At 41.0% G+C, this 20104-nt stretch overlaps 1 protein-coding gene across 1 annotated transcript in view; it reads left to right on the top strand.

Annotated features, from left to right (window-relative positions):
* Nucleotides 1–19322, top strand: part of NSF (N-ethylmaleimide sensitive factor, vesicle fusing ATPase) — a 147901-nt gene extending 128579 nt beyond the window's left edge. Inside the window, exons 18-21 of the mRNA XM_030295291.2 lie at nucleotides 12124–12258; nucleotides 14284–14397; nucleotides 17798–17853; nucleotides 18313–19322. Coding sequence (XP_030151151.1) covers nucleotides 12124–12258; nucleotides 14284–14397; nucleotides 17798–17853; nucleotides 18313–18358 — 351 coding nt within the window. The 3' untranslated portion in view covers nucleotides 18359–19322. The remainder of the gene's footprint in view (nucleotides 1–12123; nucleotides 12259–14283; nucleotides 14398–17797; nucleotides 17854–18312) is intronic.
* Nucleotides 19323–20104: the final 782 nt, after the last annotated feature.

Raw genomic sequence — 20104 nt, 5'->3', positions numbered from 1 at the left:
TAACCGACTGAGCCACCCAGGCACCCCTGCTCTTTTTCATTTTTATTTTTTTTTTTTTTTTTTTTTTTTTTTTTTAAATTTTTTTTTCAGAGTTTTTTATTTATTTTTGGGACAGAGAGAGACAGAGCATGAACGGGGAGGGGCAGAGAGAGAGGGAGACACAGAATCGGAAACAGGCTCCAGGCTCTGAGCCATCAGCCCAGAGCCCGACGCGGGGCTCGAACTCACGGACCGCGAGATCGTGACCTGGCTGAAGTCGGACGCTTAACCGACTGCGCCACCCAGGCGCCCCTCTTTTTCATTTTTAACTAGCAGCATATAACTGTCAAAACTCTTTAATTCCAGTCTTTCCAACTGATGTGCCATTTAACTAACACTTAAATGAATGTACCTTTGTCTCTAAGCTCGTCTACATGTAGCTTTTTTTAACCTTGTTTTTTCTTAAAAAAAATTTTTTTTAATGTATTATTTATTTTTGAGAGAGAGAGAGAGACAGACAGACAGAAAGAGTGTAAGCTGGGGAGGGGCAGAGAGAGAGAGGGAGACACAGAATCTGAAGCAGGCTCCAGGCTCTGAGCTGTCAGCCCAGAGCCCAACGCGGGGCTCGAACCCACAAACCGTGAGATCATGACCTGAGCCGAAGTCGGACACTTAACCAACTGAGCCACCCAGGCACCCCACCTTGTTTTTTTCTTTTAAGGCTGGTTTAAGGTCTGGTGTATAAGACACCTGTGTCTCTGAGAGGACAAGTGTGAGGGTGCCTCATGGCTCTCACAGTTGACCTTGGACACCTACCTGGCATACCACTCAGTGTTTTGCTTCCAGTCAGAGCTTACGATGCAGGAATGCCAATGTGACCAAGGTTGACTAAGATAGACAGTGACAGTTGTATTACGTTCCATGGAAGGGAGATGGAAAATTTTTTTTTCCATCCAAAAATATTTCTTTCGACATGCCAGGTTTGAAATATTACTTCACAGGATGTATGCTTTCACCAGGATGTGCATTTCATAAACATTTGTTCCAACCTGTAGAAATACAAGGATGAGTGAGCCACTACACTGTACCTGCCCTCAAAGAGTTTCAAATCCAGGGCCACCTGTTCAGTTGTGCAGTTTGTGTACAAGGTTAAGTGACAATTGAGGGTTAACATTCAGCCCACACTGTGCTCACTAAGCCATCCACCCTGGTGTGGGGCTGCATCTGCCCTGAGTAGGGTTGCTGGATTTAGTAGACAAGAATAAAGGACGTCCAGGTAAATTTGAATTTCAGAAAGATATCAAGCACTGCATGAGATATACTTGTTTGGGGCATACCTGGGGCTTTGTCTGGCAGCCTTAACCCTGAGAGTTACTCATACAAGGTGCTGGGGCTTTGGGGAATGGGCCTAGGGTAGGGGCATGCTTCTTTCTAGTTCATCCCCCTAGGAGGGGTACTCTTTTTCTAATCGAGGCTGACTGGTGTCCATGTCAGTATCCAGTGAGGGAGAAAGATGTGTACACATGATGTATCTAGTTAATTTTTATAAGTTATGTGGGTTCCAGTGGAATATAAAGGAAAGCACAGTCAATTTTCCTGAGAGAATCTGCAAATGTTTCACAAATAGTTCTTGATCTTGGTCTTGAAAGATGAGTAGAAGGGAGATTTATCAGGGCCATTGTGCCTTGCTAAGGAATTCCAGCTGTGAAGCGATGGGGAGAGACAGCGAAGGATGTGTCTATGCAAGAATTAGCAAATTTTTATTATTTACACACTAACTGACACTTGGAAATTTAAGGATATGTTTTGTGTACAGTTACTTATCTCAGGCTTCATATAGCATATTCAGTTTCACTGGAGAGAGGAATAGGAATTCATAAGAAATGAAAAGCTTTATTTTTTTCCAAATGGCTAAAGCTTAACTTCTGTAAATATCAATTGTTATACTTTAGCCTTTTTTTTTTAAGTTTATTCATTTGTTTTGAGAGAGAGAGAGAGAGAGAGAGCATGTGAGCAAGGGTGGTGAGGAGAGAGAGAGAGAAGGAGAATCCCAAGCAGGCTCCGCACTGTCAGTGTTGAGCCTGATGTGGGTCTCGATCCCACGAACTGAGAGATCATGTCCTGAGCCGAAATCAAGAATCAGACGCTTAACCAACCAAGCCATTCAGGTACCCCACTTTAGCCTTTTTTTAAGAGAAAAAATTGTTGCATACCTGTTTGGTGTCTGAAGCAAAGTATAATAAACAGTATGGTAAAGAATAAGGATCATCATTACAAATCATAATCACATGAGTCAGTAATACCACGAGTAACAGCAAGAACTATTGGGATGTATAAGACTCTGCCCATGTAGTCATTAAATGGGTCCAGTGTGCCCTGTTTTGTTTTGTTTTTATTTTTTGGTACCTTTCCTTGTTCTTAATGTTTGTTAATGGTTTTACTATTAGCTGTTTCTAAATCCCATTGAATTATGTCAGGCGCCCTGCCTCTGATGGTTCCCACTTTTCTAATTTGCTGCTTCTGGTCAGCTGTGCACTAAAAAAAGGCAACCGCAAGGACTCATGAGTTGTTTTATAAAGTAAGGGTAACCAGGCCACAAGAGCTGAAGGAGCTTTCCTGTGACTATACCTGGGCCCCTTCCTTCATTAAAAAAGTTCAGTATTTTATTTTCCAACTGTTGGTATTGAAAACATTTTACTGGGGTGCCTGGCTGTCTCAGTTGGTAGAGCATGTGACTCTTCAGCTTAGGGTTGTGAGTTTGAGCCCCACATTGGGTATAGAGATTACTTAAAAATAAAATGGTAAAAAATTTTTTTTTTCTTTGACCTGAAAGTTCTTTGTTTCTTCGGATGTAAAAAAAAAAATTTGAATATTTTTGTGGGCCCTTCGAAGTTTTATGGGCCCTGTGGCCGCTGTGCCCACTGTGCCTAGTGGATAAATTGGCACTGGCAGCACGGAGTCACTTGAACCTCACTTTGTTTTGTTTTGTTTTGTTTTGGTCCCAGAAGTTAGAGTATTTTTGCTTATATCTTGGTTCTTGTCTGTGTTCTGGATAGCTGAAATTGCTTAGCAGATTGGCCTCCAGATAAGTGAGGTGCTGTTACTGGGCATACCGATCCATTCTCTAAAATATCTTGGACCTAAGAGATAATTACAAACTGGTAGAAAACTCTGGAAAGAATTTTAATAAAGAGGAAGGCTGAGAATAAAAATCACAGAGATAGAAATTAAATGAAAAGGAAGGGGGCGCCTGGCTGGCTCAGTTGGTAGAGTGTGCAACTCTTGATCTTGGAGTTGTGGGTTTGAACCCCACATTGTGTGCAGAGGTTACTCCAAAAAAATGAAACCTTAAAAAAAAAAAATGAGAAGGAAGAAGAAAATTGACCTGATTAGAGAGCACAGAGGTCACAGGCATATCAAAGGCATATCAAACTAAAAGTTGAGAGAGGGAGGGAAATTTTCTGTCGGTGCAAGGCTGAAGAGTTTGGATTCACTAAGTAATCAGTGATCATCTTAGTTCAGTTGTTTTTTTTTTTTTTAAGTTTATTTATTTATTTTGAGAGAGTGTGTGTGTGCGGGCAGGGGAGGGGCAGAGAGGGAAGCAAGACAGAGAATCCCAAGCTCCACACTCATGCAGAGCCCGATGCAGGACTCGATCTCACGACTATGAGATAATGACCTGAGCCAAAATCAAAAGTTGGTCATTTAACCAACTGAGCCACCCGGGTGCCCCTCAGTTCAGTTTCTAATGAGAGAGAGTATCTACAGAACTATTCCTTTGGGCACTAAGAATACTGTGCCATGGTCAGTACAACTCTATTTGCTTAATTTAAACTTTTCTCCCAAGAGCTCAAAGATCGTAATTTCTAGGTGATGTATCTCCCTAACTCATAATTAAGAGATCAGCCATTGCTGATAGGAGTTACAAATTACACAGATGAGAACAATGCACAGCAAAGCATAATGGGAATATCAAAGAGGCCTGAACTCTAGCTTCAGCTCCCTGCCTGGGTATAGAAGCTTCAGACAGGTCACTTTGCCTCTTATCCCAGTTTTCTCTACAAAATAACCAGGGGAGGACTAGGTAATCTTTAGACGAGGTAATCTTTAAGAGCGACTCCAAGTGTGAAATCTGATGATTCGGTGTCTTTTTCACATATTGGTACTGAAATATTCTGTAATATCACAAAGTGGTCTGCTCTTGCTATAGTAATTATTTTAAATTATTTGGGGTGAAGTTTCTCATTTCATATCCAATCTGCATCATGAATTCCCCTCCTGATTGTCCTCTGTCCTTCTTACAGCACCATGAGGATGGTTACAAAGACAGTAGACTAAGAATTTGCTTCAGGGTACAGTCTGATGGAGCGTTTAAGTGTAGTCGTCAGCCTAGTTGTAGCATGATTTATTTGAAACATCCTTCCTTTGGTATTCAACTTAAACATTTAACTACAAAAAAAAAAAGTTACAGACATTTTGAGCATGAGAAATCAGAAATGCATGCAGGATATGCAAAGAGGCCCCATTCCTCTCCTTTTACTGTCCAGACTCTGGTTGTTTTTAATGGTAGTCAATTTTTTCTCTTTTTTGGGGGAAACCAAGAGTTGTAGGAGATGCTTCATAATAGTTAATTCACTATCTTAAATTAATGCCCTCTAATAAATCTCATCTTTTCCCTGTTAGAGAAGTCCGTATTTTCTGATCAATAGCTTAACTACTCATCGATCACTTGATTAAAAGAGAGAGACGACAGCCTTATGGCATCTACTTACGTTGTAAATGTAGCATACGTGCCGCTCATTCTGGATTATTTTCTTGAAAACTTGTTCTAGCATTCACCACGTGAGGCTCCAAGATATAGACTCTGAAATGGTAGATAGTTAACTTTCCTGTTGAACACTGGCATAACGTGCATTTCTCCAGGGCCAGAAGAGAGACTGTAACAAGGAAGGAGTGATCTGCTGCCCTTGAAGCCGACAATGAGATCACCGCTCATTTGTTCAACACAAATTTACTCACTTCGCAGTATGTTCAAGGCACTATGCTGGCCCTGGATATATCAATAAACCCCAACAGACAAAACTCCTGTCCTCCCGAAGGAGGACCAGCAGTTAATACAATAAACAAGTAAAGACAGTAGTAAATGAGTAAAATATAGAGCATGTTAAACCATACAGTGGAAGAGAGAGTAGGATAAAGGGAGATGAAGAAGGGGAGACTGGTTTTAAATGGCGGAGCATGAGGGGTTGTGTGGGCCCAGTGGAAGAGGTGACATGCAAGCAATGCCTTGACATTAGGGAAAGAATCACGTGGATGTATAAGGGAAGAGCATTCTAGGCGGAGGGCGCATAGGAGTATCTTCCGTGCGCCAGGCATGTTGTGCTCACAACCACAAGGAATGAAACACGGCTCCTACCCCCAGGGAGCTGATAGTCTAGGAACAAGATTCAGACTTGCAAATAAATGCAGCAATAAAGTTGTACAAGCACTATGGTAGGTAGAATGTTTTTTAAAGGTCTCTGTATTGGCTAATACAAACTAAGTAAAAATGTGTGAAATTATTCCCATTCCAAGAATGAAGCTAGGGTAAGGGGTGGACTAAAGCACGGCTTACCAGGAATGCTCCTTCACACCCCTGCCCTGAGCAGACCTTTCCCTCAGAAGCTTCTTGACGAGGCCACTCACTCTCACCCACTCCACGATTCCAGGGGGTGTTTGATCTTTCGTTTGGGCCCCGACTGGGCCTCACTGCCACCTGAGTCAAGCTGAAGATTGGAGCTCTCATCTTCCCCTAAGAGGAAGTGTTTGCTCTCTGGGAGAATGCACTCTCTGTGCATCATTTGCTGCCAGGGCCCTGTGTTGGGAGGACAGGGATTTCCAGGCACCCCACTGCTCGCCCACGAGACCTGACCCTGACCTAACCCTAACCTTACGGGACCCCGACATCCTAGGCAGAGAATGCTTTTTCAGGTTCCTCTCAAGACCTATGCACTCAAGCTTGTGTCTCCTTTCATTCTGGCCTCCTCCGACCGCGATGGCCAAGACCCCCCCTTCCCCAAGCATTCTTCACCCGAGCTGGTATAGATAGGATTTGTATCCCACTTGTATGGTTGGGAAGGAGACAGGTACTCAAGTTAAATCGTCTACCCCAAATCACACGATTATGAATGATGGAGCCTGACCTTTTGCTACCTCACTAAACCACCTGGCCATTGGGGGGACTTGCCTCTCCTCCTTTGCTTTCTGCCAGCCCTGGGCTTGCCTTCAAAAGGACGGTGTGTGTGAGGTATTGGTGGGACAGCGCGGATCCTTCCTGGGCACGCTGACTTGTAGTGCCGGCACACCATTGGTGCCGCAGCTTCCTGCGGGCCCCCAGACCGGCCTGCCTCCAGCTGCCAGGATCCTCTCTCTCTCCATCGCCGTTCTGCCTCCTCAAGAGCCTTCTGTAGTTTCCTGTTGCTTGTTATACTAAATCTCCTTCCTTAGTTTAGCATTCTGAGTCTTCCTTTTAGTGGCTGCCCACTCCCCTCTCTAAAAAGACTTAGTGCCCTGGCTCAGCTGCCTCCACCACCCACATAGGATTTAGTAGCATTAGAGACCCGTCCCGTCTCCTCCAGGGCCTCCTCTCTGTCAGTGTCCCTACAGTACTACGGGAATCTTCCTAGAGGAACCTACTCTAATAAAACTATCCCCTTATGCTGTGCCCCCACAGCCATTATTAGTTTGTGTTTGCCGATGTGTTCCTTGGTACACATCCTGAATGTCTATTTGCTCTTCCCAGCTAAATTATAATCACTTGGAAGACACAAATCAAATCTCATAATTCCATAAATATCTGAACAGAATAAATTCTTGGTAATGGTCTGATCAATGAGTCTTTTGCATACTGGGCTTAGAAATCCTTACTATTCTGAACATTTTCACTCTCAGTTACAAAAACCTCAAATTCTAACAATCGACATAAAGTTTAAGGCCCCCGGCACACAGCAGTTTTGAGTTGCACTTTTAAACTCACTTCTTAATCCATTTCAGGGTTTCCAATTGTTCACAGTTAATTCTTCTTACCAAGGGTGTATTACACTTGCTCAGCATTGAATGATACGGAAAGAATGGCCTTTCTTTACTGCATAACTGACTTTACTTTTGTTCACAGGTTAAAATCAGCCCTTCCATTTCACTGCAGTATTATATTGGTGGCATTTTTATTTAAGAAAAAAAAAGCTTTCTTCCACATGAACTTTTGTTACAAATCAGTTTATTGGGGCCAATCAATGGGCAGGACCTCTGAAAGGGTGTGGATTATCTGGTTAGTCCTTTGTGTGGCAAAAGGCTTAGATACTGCTTAGTACTTTGTTCATTCTTCATCATGTAAAGAAGTGTTTTTTTGAAGGATCAACACCTGACTGAGCCCTGCCTTTTTCATGGTAATGTTTTCACCTGAGTTGCTTCTTATGGTACCAAGAATTAGTTAACTAATACTTACTTAACCTTGGAACAATGTTTATCATAATCCGATTGGCAGATAGTCATTTTATTTAGGCCTGTTTCTTTATTGTATCAGGAACTAGCAAATCTCAGTAAAGAGTATGCTGGGAACAATTTTTTTTCCCTTCAAATAAGTTATCACTCTTTTTTTTTTTTTTTCTTTCCACCAAGGGGCATGTTTCCATGCTGTAGACTTAAGCCTAGGAGCCACACATTAACCAGTTGGATTTCCCCTCTTGGGTTGAGCTCTACTTTTATTTTCAAAGCTGACTTTCCTATTACATGCTGCTGGCAGCTTTTCCTCCAAAATGTTCTCCAATATGATTTATTACACTCAGTTTTTTTCATGATAAAGCTTCCTCATGAGCATTACCACTAATTAATAGACAAAATGACCCAACACAATTTAATTATTTGGTAATGATTTTCAGTGTTTTCTTAAAGATGATGCTTTACAAGTCAAGGCCTGAACTCACCTGGGTCATGACCTCTCTGCAGTGTTTGCAGTCTTGTTAAACAAGAAGTAAAGCAAAACATAAATTAGTGTTTCCATTATAAGTTGCTCTACATTTCCCAGTCTTTCAACACTCCGAAGAGCATAGTCATTGTTAACGTTAGAGAAACTTTCACTAGGAAAATGGCAATTCCATCTTTCTGGAGTAAAAAGCTTCTTCCTCAGTGCTGTTCTTCTAGGGCCAACACTGCCTTCCTTGAGAGAAGGCAAGATGAGGGAGTTTGAATTACGGGCTGAATGGAGGGAATTGAGGGAATTTGAATTATGAACATTAAAAACCTAAGGAAAAGGAGAGATAACAGTCAGTTACCTTTCATTTTAAGGCAGCTCCACCAGCCTGTGTGGCCTTTAGCATCTGTTAGCCTTCAGAGATCCCTTCCCAAGTTTACAGATGGAATTTCGTGCTTAATGTTAGAGCACCACTCTTCTGTGATAGCGGAAGTGTGGATGTGTTTGTGTTTATAATTACCTCAGCTCCCCAGGTTTTGTTATTTCACCTTCAGACTTAGGTGTTTCTGCTCCTTCTGGCTTGGAATAGCCTTCCCCTTCATCTTCCTAATCAGCCTACTCATTCCTTAAGACTCTGTTCCAGAGAAGGAGCAGGAGAGGTTTCTGTGCCACATGTTCCCTCCCTCTACCACGACATCCTGTGCATAATACCTCCCACCTGTCCATGTTGGATCGTCATCATCTCTTTCATAGCTGTCTCTCTCTATATACAACGTCTATTCCACATTCATCTAGGAGCTTGACGAAGCTCTGTTGAAAACATGTTTGGTTTTTAGATAGTTGATGTCTTGAAGAATAGTAATGATTATCCTTCAATTAAACTCCACAGGTATACTTCTTTTTTTTTTTTTTTTTTAATGTGGATTTGTTTATTTTGAGAGAGAAAGTACTGTGCATGCACAAGCAGGGGAGGGACAGAGAGAGAGAAAGAGAGAGAGAGAGAGAGAGAGAGAGAGAGAGAGAGAACCCCAAGCAGGCTCCATGCTGTCAGCACATTAGCCTAACAAGGGGCTCCGTCTCAAACCATGAGATCATGACCTGAGCCTAAATCAAGAGTCAGACACTTAACCAACGGAGCCACCCAGGCACCCCACAAATATACTTGTACCCCATAGTCTTTGCACAGTCATCTGATATGCCAGTCACTAATTGTGCCAGAAGGGCTCAGCTTTCTTTGATATGCCTTTGTTTATGCCTGTGTTTCTTTGATAATGCCTGTGGTTCATTTTCCATTATTGGCACAGTAGGTGGACAAAAACGATGAATAAAACTGTGAATGGCTGGTATGCCTTATTGATAGTAGTGGTGTAATGTTTACAAAACCCAAATTGAAATTGTTTTGGTGTCTGATCTTCAATTTCTTAACATCTTTTCCTGCGTTCATTTTAATTTTCACATAATAATTTATTTTAACATCATGCGTTTCTAAGATCCGTGAATAGGTTTAATTGTTGTATTAAAGGCTTATCTGTGGAATGAGTGTGTACCATCAATCTAGTGACATAGTTTAAAATGTGTTCCTCTTCCATTTTCCAAGTAAACGGTTTTTGGTTTTGTTTTTTTTTAATGTGTTTTCTTCATGAAGAAAGCAGTATACAATTTTGGATTCTGGATCTGGTTTCCATTCCTGCCTCCATTATATATTAGTTGTTTGACCTTGAACAAATTACTTCTATCTGTGAGATTCAATAGCCTCATCAGTAGAGATAACATGAGTACTTAATTGTCAGGATTATATGAACAGTAAATGAGACACTGATCTCAAGAGATGCCATACTGTAAATAGGAATAAATGGGAGTCTTCATATTGAATGATGAGATACCCAGACCCCTTCCCCCATCGACTCCCAGAATGCTGGAAACTAGCCTTTAGAGCCCTCAGGAAGGAGGAAGATTCTTCCCTGGGAAACATGTACACATCTTGACCTTTGAAGGACTCCCAATAATCAGCCAAGTCTTATCTGATCATCCTGTATTAAAGCCCTCAGACTCAGAGCTTCCAGTCATTAGTTTAATTTTTAAATCTGAATGGTCATCCAACAATCACCAAGATACTTGAGGAAAACCTACAGTAAACAAATAGGAAAAAAGGAACTCCAGGGAGACAAGGACTAGGCAGAGAACAGAAGAAAACATTATAAAATCTATAGGGTTCACACAGACTTAAAATAAGACATCATAGCCATTAAATATAATAGGATATAATTTAAAAAAAGGCATTCAAGAAACAAGAAAGAGCGCTTAGAAATGAAAATATACAAAGAACTTAATATAAATTTGGAAGATGATGTTGATGCTAACCCAAAAAGCATTAGAAACAGAAAAAAATAAAAACCAGGAGCAAGAAAAAGGAAAAGAACAATAACAGATTAGTCTTAGTAGACCAGTATGCAACTAATGGAGATTCCATGGGGCGGGGAGGCAAAAAACAAAGACAGAAAAACACAGAAAATGAATGAAAAGAAATAATCCAAGATATTTCCTAAAACTGAATGATTAGAGGTTTCCAGTTTAGAAGGGACCCATCTAGCACCAGCAGAATAAGTAAAGAAGGACTTATCTCAAAGTACCTAATTTTGCAATTATAGAATATAAGGATGAGAAAAAGATCCTTTAAAAATTAAAAAAGTAAAAGCAAAGAGTCAGAAAACCAGAATGGCGTCAGTCTTCTAGCCAGCAACACTGAAAATTAAAAGGCAATAGAGTAATGCCTTCGGAATTCTGGAGGGAAAATTATATTTAGGCTTGTTCTCTCTACCTAGCCAAACTGTCAAGTGTGGAGTAGACCGTATTAATGGTGGAATAAAAGCATTTCCAGACATTCGAAGTCTTTACATTTTCACCTCCTGTGCACCCTTTCTCTGGTAGTTATTGAAGTAGATGCACCGTGGAAAAGGGAATAAATGAAGTAAAGGGAAGACCCCGGGATGCAGGGGATATAACAGGAGAGAGGAAGGTTCTAGAGCTACAGCTGTGCAACAGGCCTAGAGAGCTATCAGTTCAGACTGAGCTTTGAGAACAGAGGACTCCAGGAGAGGGAGGTCTTAAACGAACAAACAAACAAACTTTAAAATTCCCTGACATGTTTGAATGTATTGAAAAGATTTTCATGGTTGTGTGTGTTTGGGGATGAACTTATAATAGGCACCTGGTAAACTAAGCAAAGGGTGAAATAGCAGTTATTAACTCTAATAAATATAAAATGTTTCCTAAGAAAGGAAATGTAATAGTATATTACATGGCTTAGCTGTCAATCATATTTATGCAATCATGATAAATACTGAATATAGATTGAACCAAAGACTATAAAATAACTACATTGGAAGCACAAGAAAAGAGACACATGGGGGGGGAGTGGTAAAAAATTAATATTAAATCTTCTTCATCTTCCATAATAGTCATCATATTCTATTTTAAGCGGAAAACAAAAATCTAAAAATAGTGGTATCACCTTGTTATTGTAAGAAAAGAAGGTACATACAAGAAGAAAAACTAAGAGTTTAAAATGATTGCCTTTGGAAAGAGGGACACGGGAATGGTGGCATAGGCCTGCTATAGTTTTTAAACATTTTTTTGTATGTTCTAGGGTTAAAAATAAAAATGAAATTTAAAAATATTAAATGACACAGTTATGTAAAGCACTCAGCACCATGCCTTTCACAGTTAAGTGTTGCATAAATGTAAGCAATTTTTGTTACCCTGCTCCTTCTTAAAAGCATAATAAATCTTTGCTAAGTGGGTGATACAGACTTTCTGTTCATTCATTTCCTTTTTCCCAATCCCTACCCTACGTGTACCATGTTGGCTGTGAGAAATGAATTACAACATATACTTCAACATATATCTTTTTATTTGGTTTGTATGTCTCCCTGATTTATCCATTATTTTATTGACACGAATGACAAGAAAGAGCTGTTGTCTCTTTCTGGATCATGTTCCAAAGAAAGTGTCTCTCTTTCTGAATCATACTCTTGATACTTTTCTTTAGATTTTCATGAGGAAAATTTTGAATTTTTTTTCTTTTGCCTAATCACTTACATTTCCGCAATTAAATAAACGGATATTGTTCAGGCTTACTCTGGTTTCCTGACCAGTCTTCTCCTATGCATTTTAACACATTTTCTCCTTATGAGCAGGGCCGCAAGCTTCTTATCATTGGGACCACCAGCCGCAAAGATGTCCTTCAGGAGATGGAAATGTTGAACGCTTTCAGCACCACCATCCATGTGCCCAACATTGCCACCGGAGAGCAGCTGTTGGAAGCTCTGGAGGTGAAAAAAGTCAATGGATTGCAAACTGTCTGTACGACAGGAGCTGGGGTGGCAGTAACGCTCAGGGTGTACCACAGACATTGCACCCGGTGCCTCATTTCTGTGCTGACCTAGAACGGGGCGCCTGGGATATACTTTCAGTAGTTTCAGGAATTTGAGGAAGAGGTGAATGTCAGTGAAAGTGAATGACTCTCCCATTCCTTGGTGTAAGCAGTACCCAGCCTGCCAGGAATGAATTACTGTGTGCCCGCCATGAGTGATGCATATGGTACATGGGCCAGAAACTTGGAATGGGAGAAGGGGAGGGTAGCGTAATCAGCATGCAGAAAATTCAGTCCCTTGCAACAGCTTTCTGCCCATTTACCTGCATTTAATAAATCGGAACCGTGATTAAAACATTACAGACTTCAAAAAGCTGCAGAAGTAAAAGGAACTGCTTTACTAAGTTCATAATATAGGAATGTTTTCTTAAATTTTTTGAGGATGACAAAGTTTAATTTTTAATTTTTATTCATTCGTTCATTCATTCATTCATTTATTTTAATGTTTATTTTTGAGAGAGAGAGACAGAGCGTGAGCAGGGGAGGGGCAGAGAGAGAAGGAGACACAGAATCCGAAGCAGGCTCCAGGCTCCGAGCTGTCAGCACAGAGCCCGACGCGGGCTCGAACTCACAGACCACGAGATCATGACCTGAGCCGAAGTCAGACGCTCAACCGACAGAGCCACCCAGGCACCCCAATTTTTATTTTTTTTAATGTTTTTATTTAGTTAGTTTTGAGAAAGAGACAGAGTGCGAGCAGGGGAGGGGCAGAGAGAGAAGGAGACACAGAATCTGAAGCAGGCTCCAGGCTCTGGGCTCCAAGCTGTCAGCACAGAGCCCAATGCGGAACTTGAACTCACAAACTATGAGATCATGACCTGAGCCGAAGTCGGACGCCTAACTGACTGAGCCACCCAGGCACCCCAAATTTTAATTTTTTTTAAAAAACTATATTCTTCATTAAAACTTTTGGTTAATATCAGTGTACACAAATGACTTGATGAGATCTGTGAAAAAAATGTTACCTAGTGATTTGTTCAGCAGTGGTAAAAGCTTCTTGAACTCCGCAGGACCCATGCGGTGGGGGCATACTCCCAGCAAAATAGAAATTTTCTAGATGATAAATGTCTCCAGATTACCTATGTGAGTAGCTCTGGTGTCGAGGCTGGTTAAGAATTAAATTTAGTCTCTGCTTTGACACATGTTAAAAATTGTAACTGATATAGGGGCGCCTGGGTGGCTCAGTCACTTAAGCGTCCGACTTTGGCTCAGGTCATCATCTCGCAGTTTGTGAGTTCGAGCCCCGCGTCGGGCTTTGTGCTGATAGTTCAGAGCCTGGAGCCTGCTTCAGATTCTCTCTCCCTCTCTCTCTGCCCCTCCTCCGCTCACACTCTGTCTCTCTTGTCTTTCGATAATAAATAAATGTTAAAAAGTGTTAAAAAAAAATTTACTCAAAAATTGTAACTGATATTTATTATGGGTTGGTTGGGGTTTTTTTTCCCCACAGCCAGGAAATATATCTCTAAATTAAATGGAGGTCTATAGGAAAACAGGATTTAGGATACCAGCTTTCACTTTCATAATTTTACCTAATGGGTTAGGAAGGTCAGTTTGGAGTTTAAAATATGATAAAATCCGGGGCGCCTGGGTGGCTCAGTCGGTTAAGCGTCTGACTTCGGCTCAGGTCATGATCTCACTGTTCTGAGTTTGAGCCCCATGTCAGGCTCTGTGCTGACAGCTCAGAGCCTGGAGCCTGTTTCAGATTCTGTGTCTCCTTCTCTCTGTGTCCCTCTCCGCTCATGCTCTGTCTCACTCAAAAATAAATAAACATTTTAAAAAATAAATAAAATATAAAATCCTGTCAACTTAAACCAGTCAGGTAGCTCTTACCACTCTTCTTTTAGGGATAAATGTGACTGTTAACTAATGTTGTTGTAATTAACTTACTATCAAAGTGCTTTCGTTATTTTTATTGCTTTTGTAGCTTTTGGGCAACTTCAAAGATAAGGAACGTACCACAATTTCACAGCAAGTCAAAGGGAAGAAGGTTTGGATAGGAATCAAGAAGTTACTAATGTTGATCGAGATGTCGCTACAGGTAAGATGCTTCATTCTCTGTGTGATTCAGACACAGCTTCATGATATACCAAAAGGTTTTATATTTCCTTTACTAAGGTTTTAATTGTTTTAATGTTTATTTTTGAGAGAGAGAGAGAGAGAGAGACAGAGCATGAGTGGGGGAGGGACAGAGAGAGAGGAAGACACAGAATCTGAAGCAGCCTCCAGGCTCTCAACTGTCTGCACAGAGCCCGATGTGGGGCTAGAACTCACAATCTGCGAGATGATGACCTGAGCTGAAGTCAGACGCTTAACTGACTGAGCCACCCAGGCACCCCACCTTTACAGGGTTTTGAATAATTTATCATAATTCTGTTATTTCTGAACTCAAGTTGCTATTAGTAGCCTGCTTCTGAGACCAGCAATAACTTATTGGTACTTTTCTTTCTTCTTAAAATTCAGAAATAGAAGAAAAGATTATGAAGTTACTTTCAATTTTAACTTAGGGAGTCATTAGATCTTAGAACTAGAAAGGGCTTTGAAGGGCAATTGCTTTGCTGTTCCTCCCCACCCCACACCCCCCATTTTAGAGATGAGGGTACTGAGTGTCCCACAGGTGGTGAGGAGTTATCCAAGGTCACACAGCCGATTACTGATGGAAGGAAGATGGTGTTGTTCACCAGAGGTCCAGAAGCTACTGTGCATTACACCAAAAGGGGTCTGGGAGACTGTTTTAAGGGACATGTTAATTGAATTGTACAGAATCGACTTAGGCTCTATATATTTCCCCCTGGCTGGGCTCCTAGAAATTTCATGCAAACTACTGTAGAGTTAAAGCATGCAGACTCACATAGAAAACTGAGCCCTAGGCTAGTACCCAGACAAAGACAGATGAAATTTCTCTGGGACTTTCGCACATCTGCTTTTGGGGACTCCACCCTGCATGTGCCCGTCCTGTGTCTTCTGTCCTTATCTGCCATACTGGTTAGATAATAAATGTACTTCTACAAGTTCTGTGAGTTCAGGGATCTTGGCGATCACTCACTATTTGAATCCACAGTGCCTAGAACAGAGCCGGACACACAGTAGGGTGCTCATCAAACTGTCATCAGATGGGTCCATCTCAGGTTATCGGTGGACACACTGGCTGCACTGTTGGCATGGTTTGCCACTGCTCAGTCCTGCCGTTCACTCGATGGGAGCAGTGGGTGGCGGGGGGGAGGTCTGAGTTTCACGGCGACACCTGAAATAGGCTCTTGGACCAATAACAAATTGAGAACATGAAGTGAAGCCTTTTTAATCTTTGCTGGCCCATCTATTTGAAAACAAAATTGTGGCTTTGAGAAACCTAAAATTTAATCTATTGAACTTTCAGCCAGACTGAAATTTATTTATTTTCCATGGTGAGTGGTAAATTAAAGTTACAGGCTAATCACTTTGCTCAGGCTTCTTCTTGGTAAAGGTGCATATACAGACGTATTAACTCTTTCCTTGGGTAAAGATAAATCTGTCAAGATAGTCAGCTCTACTCTTCTTCTTCTTCTTTTTTTTTTTTTTTTTTTTTTTTTGGTTTCAGCATAATTTTTTTCAATAATTGCAGAGAAGAAACTATGTGGTTTTTTTCTCTCCAGTCCCTACCCCTTCTTCCTTTGATGCCTGCAGGTCAGTGATCACCTTAATGCCTCTGTGTATGTGGGGCAGAAAGTGAGAGTGGGGCACTCGGGCCTAATCTTCAGCGACTGACACTTCAGAGGCCTCTGAGTTTGAACCCCTTCATGTCAAATGGATTTCGTGCAGCTGAGTGAATTCTCTTTAGATCTGCCTTAGAGAGACTGAGCCTAAGTGAAGAGGCATGTAGTTGAGCAGAATATAAGTCATGTTACCTCTCTGTTCACTCTACACGATTCTGTTAAAACTTGCACAGTGCTGAGTATCTGCTCTGACTGGATGTCACCTGAGGGAATAAAGTCATTTATCTAGATTACTTTTTTCCTCCCTTTCTCTTGACTTTTAATTCCATAGCTACAGGCAAGTCAGTAAGTCGTTGCTCACACATATTAAATATATTTAATGGGCAAAGACCTGCAAGTACGGACTACAGCTGAGCTCCAGCCAGTTCCATTTTTTTAAAGAACTTGACAATTGATTCATATGTAATTCTATTCCCAAAGAGGGAAAATGTTTCTTTTGTTAGTTCTTCGTACTTTTTCTTAGTCCTTTGTAGTCTGACCTCTTAACTTTGATACATTTGAAACTTCTTTGGATGTTTTTCTGGGGATAGAAGAGAAGACATCTTAAAAAAAGAGAAAACAAAACTGTGGTTGGAGGGATCCAATTGTACCTTTCTGTACAGCCGCACGGACGTTTGAAAGCTACTCCTGGAGGGCAGGGAGTTCCCTCCGGGGAAAGACGCCTGCCCGGGAGCATTTTTTAAAAGTTAGGCATGTTTCTCACAATAAAAATTCATCTTAAGGAATTAAAGATGTTTTTAATCATCATTTTTTTAGATAACATCTCTGGCTGACCACTGGGAACAAAATATATTTAAACAAATGAGTAAATATGAATATAAAAGGAAAATGAATAGAGAGCAATAGTAATAACCTAAATCTAGCCCCCGAACCAAAACTTCTCTATCTTCACCTGGACTCATGATGCCTTTTTTTTTTTTTTTTTTTAAAGATATTATTTTTAAGTAATCTCTACACCCAGTGCAGGGCTCGAACCCACAACCCGGAGATCAAGAGTTGTATGCTCCATTGACTGAGCCAGCCAGGCGCCCCATGTGTGATGCTTTTCTTTCAGGAGACCCAGATTATCCAGGCGTCACGTTAGGGGAGTCAGCCCCACTCTTCCTTTTTTTACTTTCAGCACAATTTTTTTTTAATTAATTGCAAAGAAGAAACCATGTGAGGGAGACCAAGGCTAAGAAAAGCTAACGTGTCAATCGTGAATAGATGGTAGGCTACTTTTTAGTCACCCTCAATTGGTTTTAAGTTTGGTCTCACCTTTTTTTTTTTTTTTTTTTTTTAAATTTTGGTTTTTTTGGTCTCAGTTTTATATACTTGCATAATAAGTAAGTTCTATGACTTGGATGCCCTTTGAGCCCCCAAGAGTGGCCACTGTCTGCTCTCACACGTGTCCTCTTACACAGTGCTAGCTAACGGGACACTCAGCTGAGGTGCCTGGGAATGACCAGCTGGGTCATTTGGAACCTCATGCCCAGCAATTGTCTGCTTGGAAATCCCGCTCACTCCTCTGGAATGAGGTCATCGGCTTCGCTGTGTGTCAGAATGCTGGTCAGGGAGCAGGTTAACACATTTCTGTGACTCAGCAGAGCGCTGGAGGAAGTATGAAACCACGCATTTCCTTGGCGTGAAGTGCATAGTTATTAGAAGGTACCATTAACCCATCTTCTTTATTTCTTCTGTTGTGTTTAGATGGATCCCGAATACCGTGTGAGAAAATTCTTGGCCCTCTTAAGAGAAGAAGGAGCGTAAGTACATGCAACACTTAAGAACGTCAGCCAGACTTAACCACTCTGTTAAATTCCACTGCCTGTTCTAAGACTTGCTCTACAGTGCGTATAAATTTGAATTCTCAACCTTTCTTGGACAACTTTGTTTCCATTTATTAGAGTTCTTCACTGTGTTGTAGGCCTGAGAGACCAAGCAAGGAAATTGGTTGTTCTGTTGGTTTGTTCTCCTTGTCCTGCTTCGCAAAACTTCCTTGTCACAATGCAGGAAAAAACTCAATGGTACATATTTATTGGAGCCTGCTTTTAAATGCATGGGGCTATGACCGTTTTCTTTTGTGAAATGCTTATCTAATAGCAAATGCATAGTGAAAAACATAGAAAAACCATTAAGAAGCTTTTAGTGATTTTGTGACGCATGGTTTTTTGTAGACCCTCATCTGGTTTTTTGTTTGTTTGTTTTGGGTATTTCTTTTTCAGTAGCCCCCTTGACTTTGAAAACGGACTCTTTGCACACACACAGTGACCAAGGGAAGTGACCAAGGTGAAGATGGCCTGGGATCTTCACTCAACTCAAGATCCTGGACAAAGTGAAACAGTCCCTACCTTCAACACGTGCTCACTCTGCATGATTAGTGCAATAAAACTCCCTCCCTTGTGCTTACTCAGATATTCTGCTGTTTTGTGGAAGGTACAAATTCGCTTTAGAATGCTGTGCTTACCTTTCTGTGCAAGCTAAGATGATTTCTTCTTCCTCGGTCTTTAAGTGCGGGTGATGTACTACACTTGTGAACACTACACGTTTTAAGCTCCCCACCGCCATCGCCACCCAACCCCCTCAGTAAACGTAACAATGTTCCAAGACAACACTTGGCTTCTCAGAAGGAAGACTTTCTAGATGTAAACCAGGAAGAGTGACTGGAAGTGTGGGTTCAAAGGGATTATCTTACAACTCCCCTGTGCTAATACTAAAGGTACTTGGGTATTTGGTTTAGGTTCTCCCAGAAAACTGGTGGTTATCTTTGCCTGAAGGAACAGGGCTTTGAATTTCGAAATGCTGTTCTCAATCATTTTCAGAGATGTTTCCAAGTTGCAGTCAAAAGGTCTTTCTTAATAGGAAGTCTGATTATTACTGTGTTGGCCGTGGCATATCCTCAATGTTACTGACTTGCTCTGTGGTAAGAGATCTGCTAACCGTTACCGCTTGGTAGCTTGTTGTTCAAGACTTGTTAAAGACCCATGTGGAAAAAGCATACACCCCTAAAAAAAAAGGAGTCGTTACAATAAAATCATTTATAAACTTTCAGCACGTTACTAGTGTCCAATTCTAAATGGGACAATTCTTTGTAATATTAAAGGCTTATTAGTATCCTTAGCTTAACAACTTAGAATTTATCCTCCCTTTATTTTAAACCATCTGTACTCTCTAGTATCTGTTAAATAAAACACTTTTCTCCAGAAGACACTGTTTTCTAGCCCTTGCCCTCTGAGTCTTTTAACATCCATTCCAGTACATTTAACACATTTCCTTTACCCTCTACACTCTTCGTCCAAAGGGAAGGAGAGCCCGTGGTTTGTCTTATAACGGAGTCAAAAGGAATTAATTAGGTCATCATATTTGTGATGAGACTTACAGAGCAGGCCACTCTCTCCCCACTGCTGCTTAAAACGCAGGGACAGGCAATCAGAATCCATCTGAAGGGGCTTTACGCCGCCCAGGGACTTGTTGCCACAGTGGCACTTGGGTGTAGCTCTGTCATTTGTCCCCGTGGTAGAAGGCAAATTGTCTCCAGATCTTGCCATCTATGTATTTTTGGTTGACTTCAGTGTCCTATCTATCTTGTTTCGGGTTTTCACCCCTAGCTTATTTTGTGGCTTTTTAAAAAGTGGATTGTATTGTGAAATTCTGTGATTCCCGGTGGCCAGTATCTTGGATTCCCTTATCTGTTTTACAGCTTGCCTCTTTTCTCTTCCTGTGAAAGCAGCACACATTGTATTAACTTATGTCTCTTGTTAAATGAGGTTGATTTCTTGGTGTTTTGTCCAAAACTATATTGAAAAATATAAATATATTGTTTAATGCAAATGAAGGAATGCAATAAAGAATATCTATACTTGAAAACATTCTGTAGACCAGTATTTTGTATGAAACAGTGTGTATGACTGATAGGAATGTGTGAAGAAGAGGGGGCTCAGAAGAGCCCCTCCTTGCTTTGTTACAACTAGTCTAAGGAGATGGATTGTTTTTATTTAAACATCTCTGGTTTGGGGC

This window comes from Lynx canadensis, chromosome E1, assembly GCF_007474595.2.
Source record: "Lynx canadensis isolate LIC74 chromosome E1, mLynCan4.pri.v2, whole genome shotgun sequence".
In the NCBI taxonomy this organism is placed as follows: Eukaryota; Metazoa; Chordata; class Mammalia; order Carnivora; family Felidae; genus Lynx; species Lynx canadensis.
The sequence above is the reverse complement of the archived record's forward strand: the minus strand, read 5'-3'. Positions and strand labels throughout refer to the sequence as shown.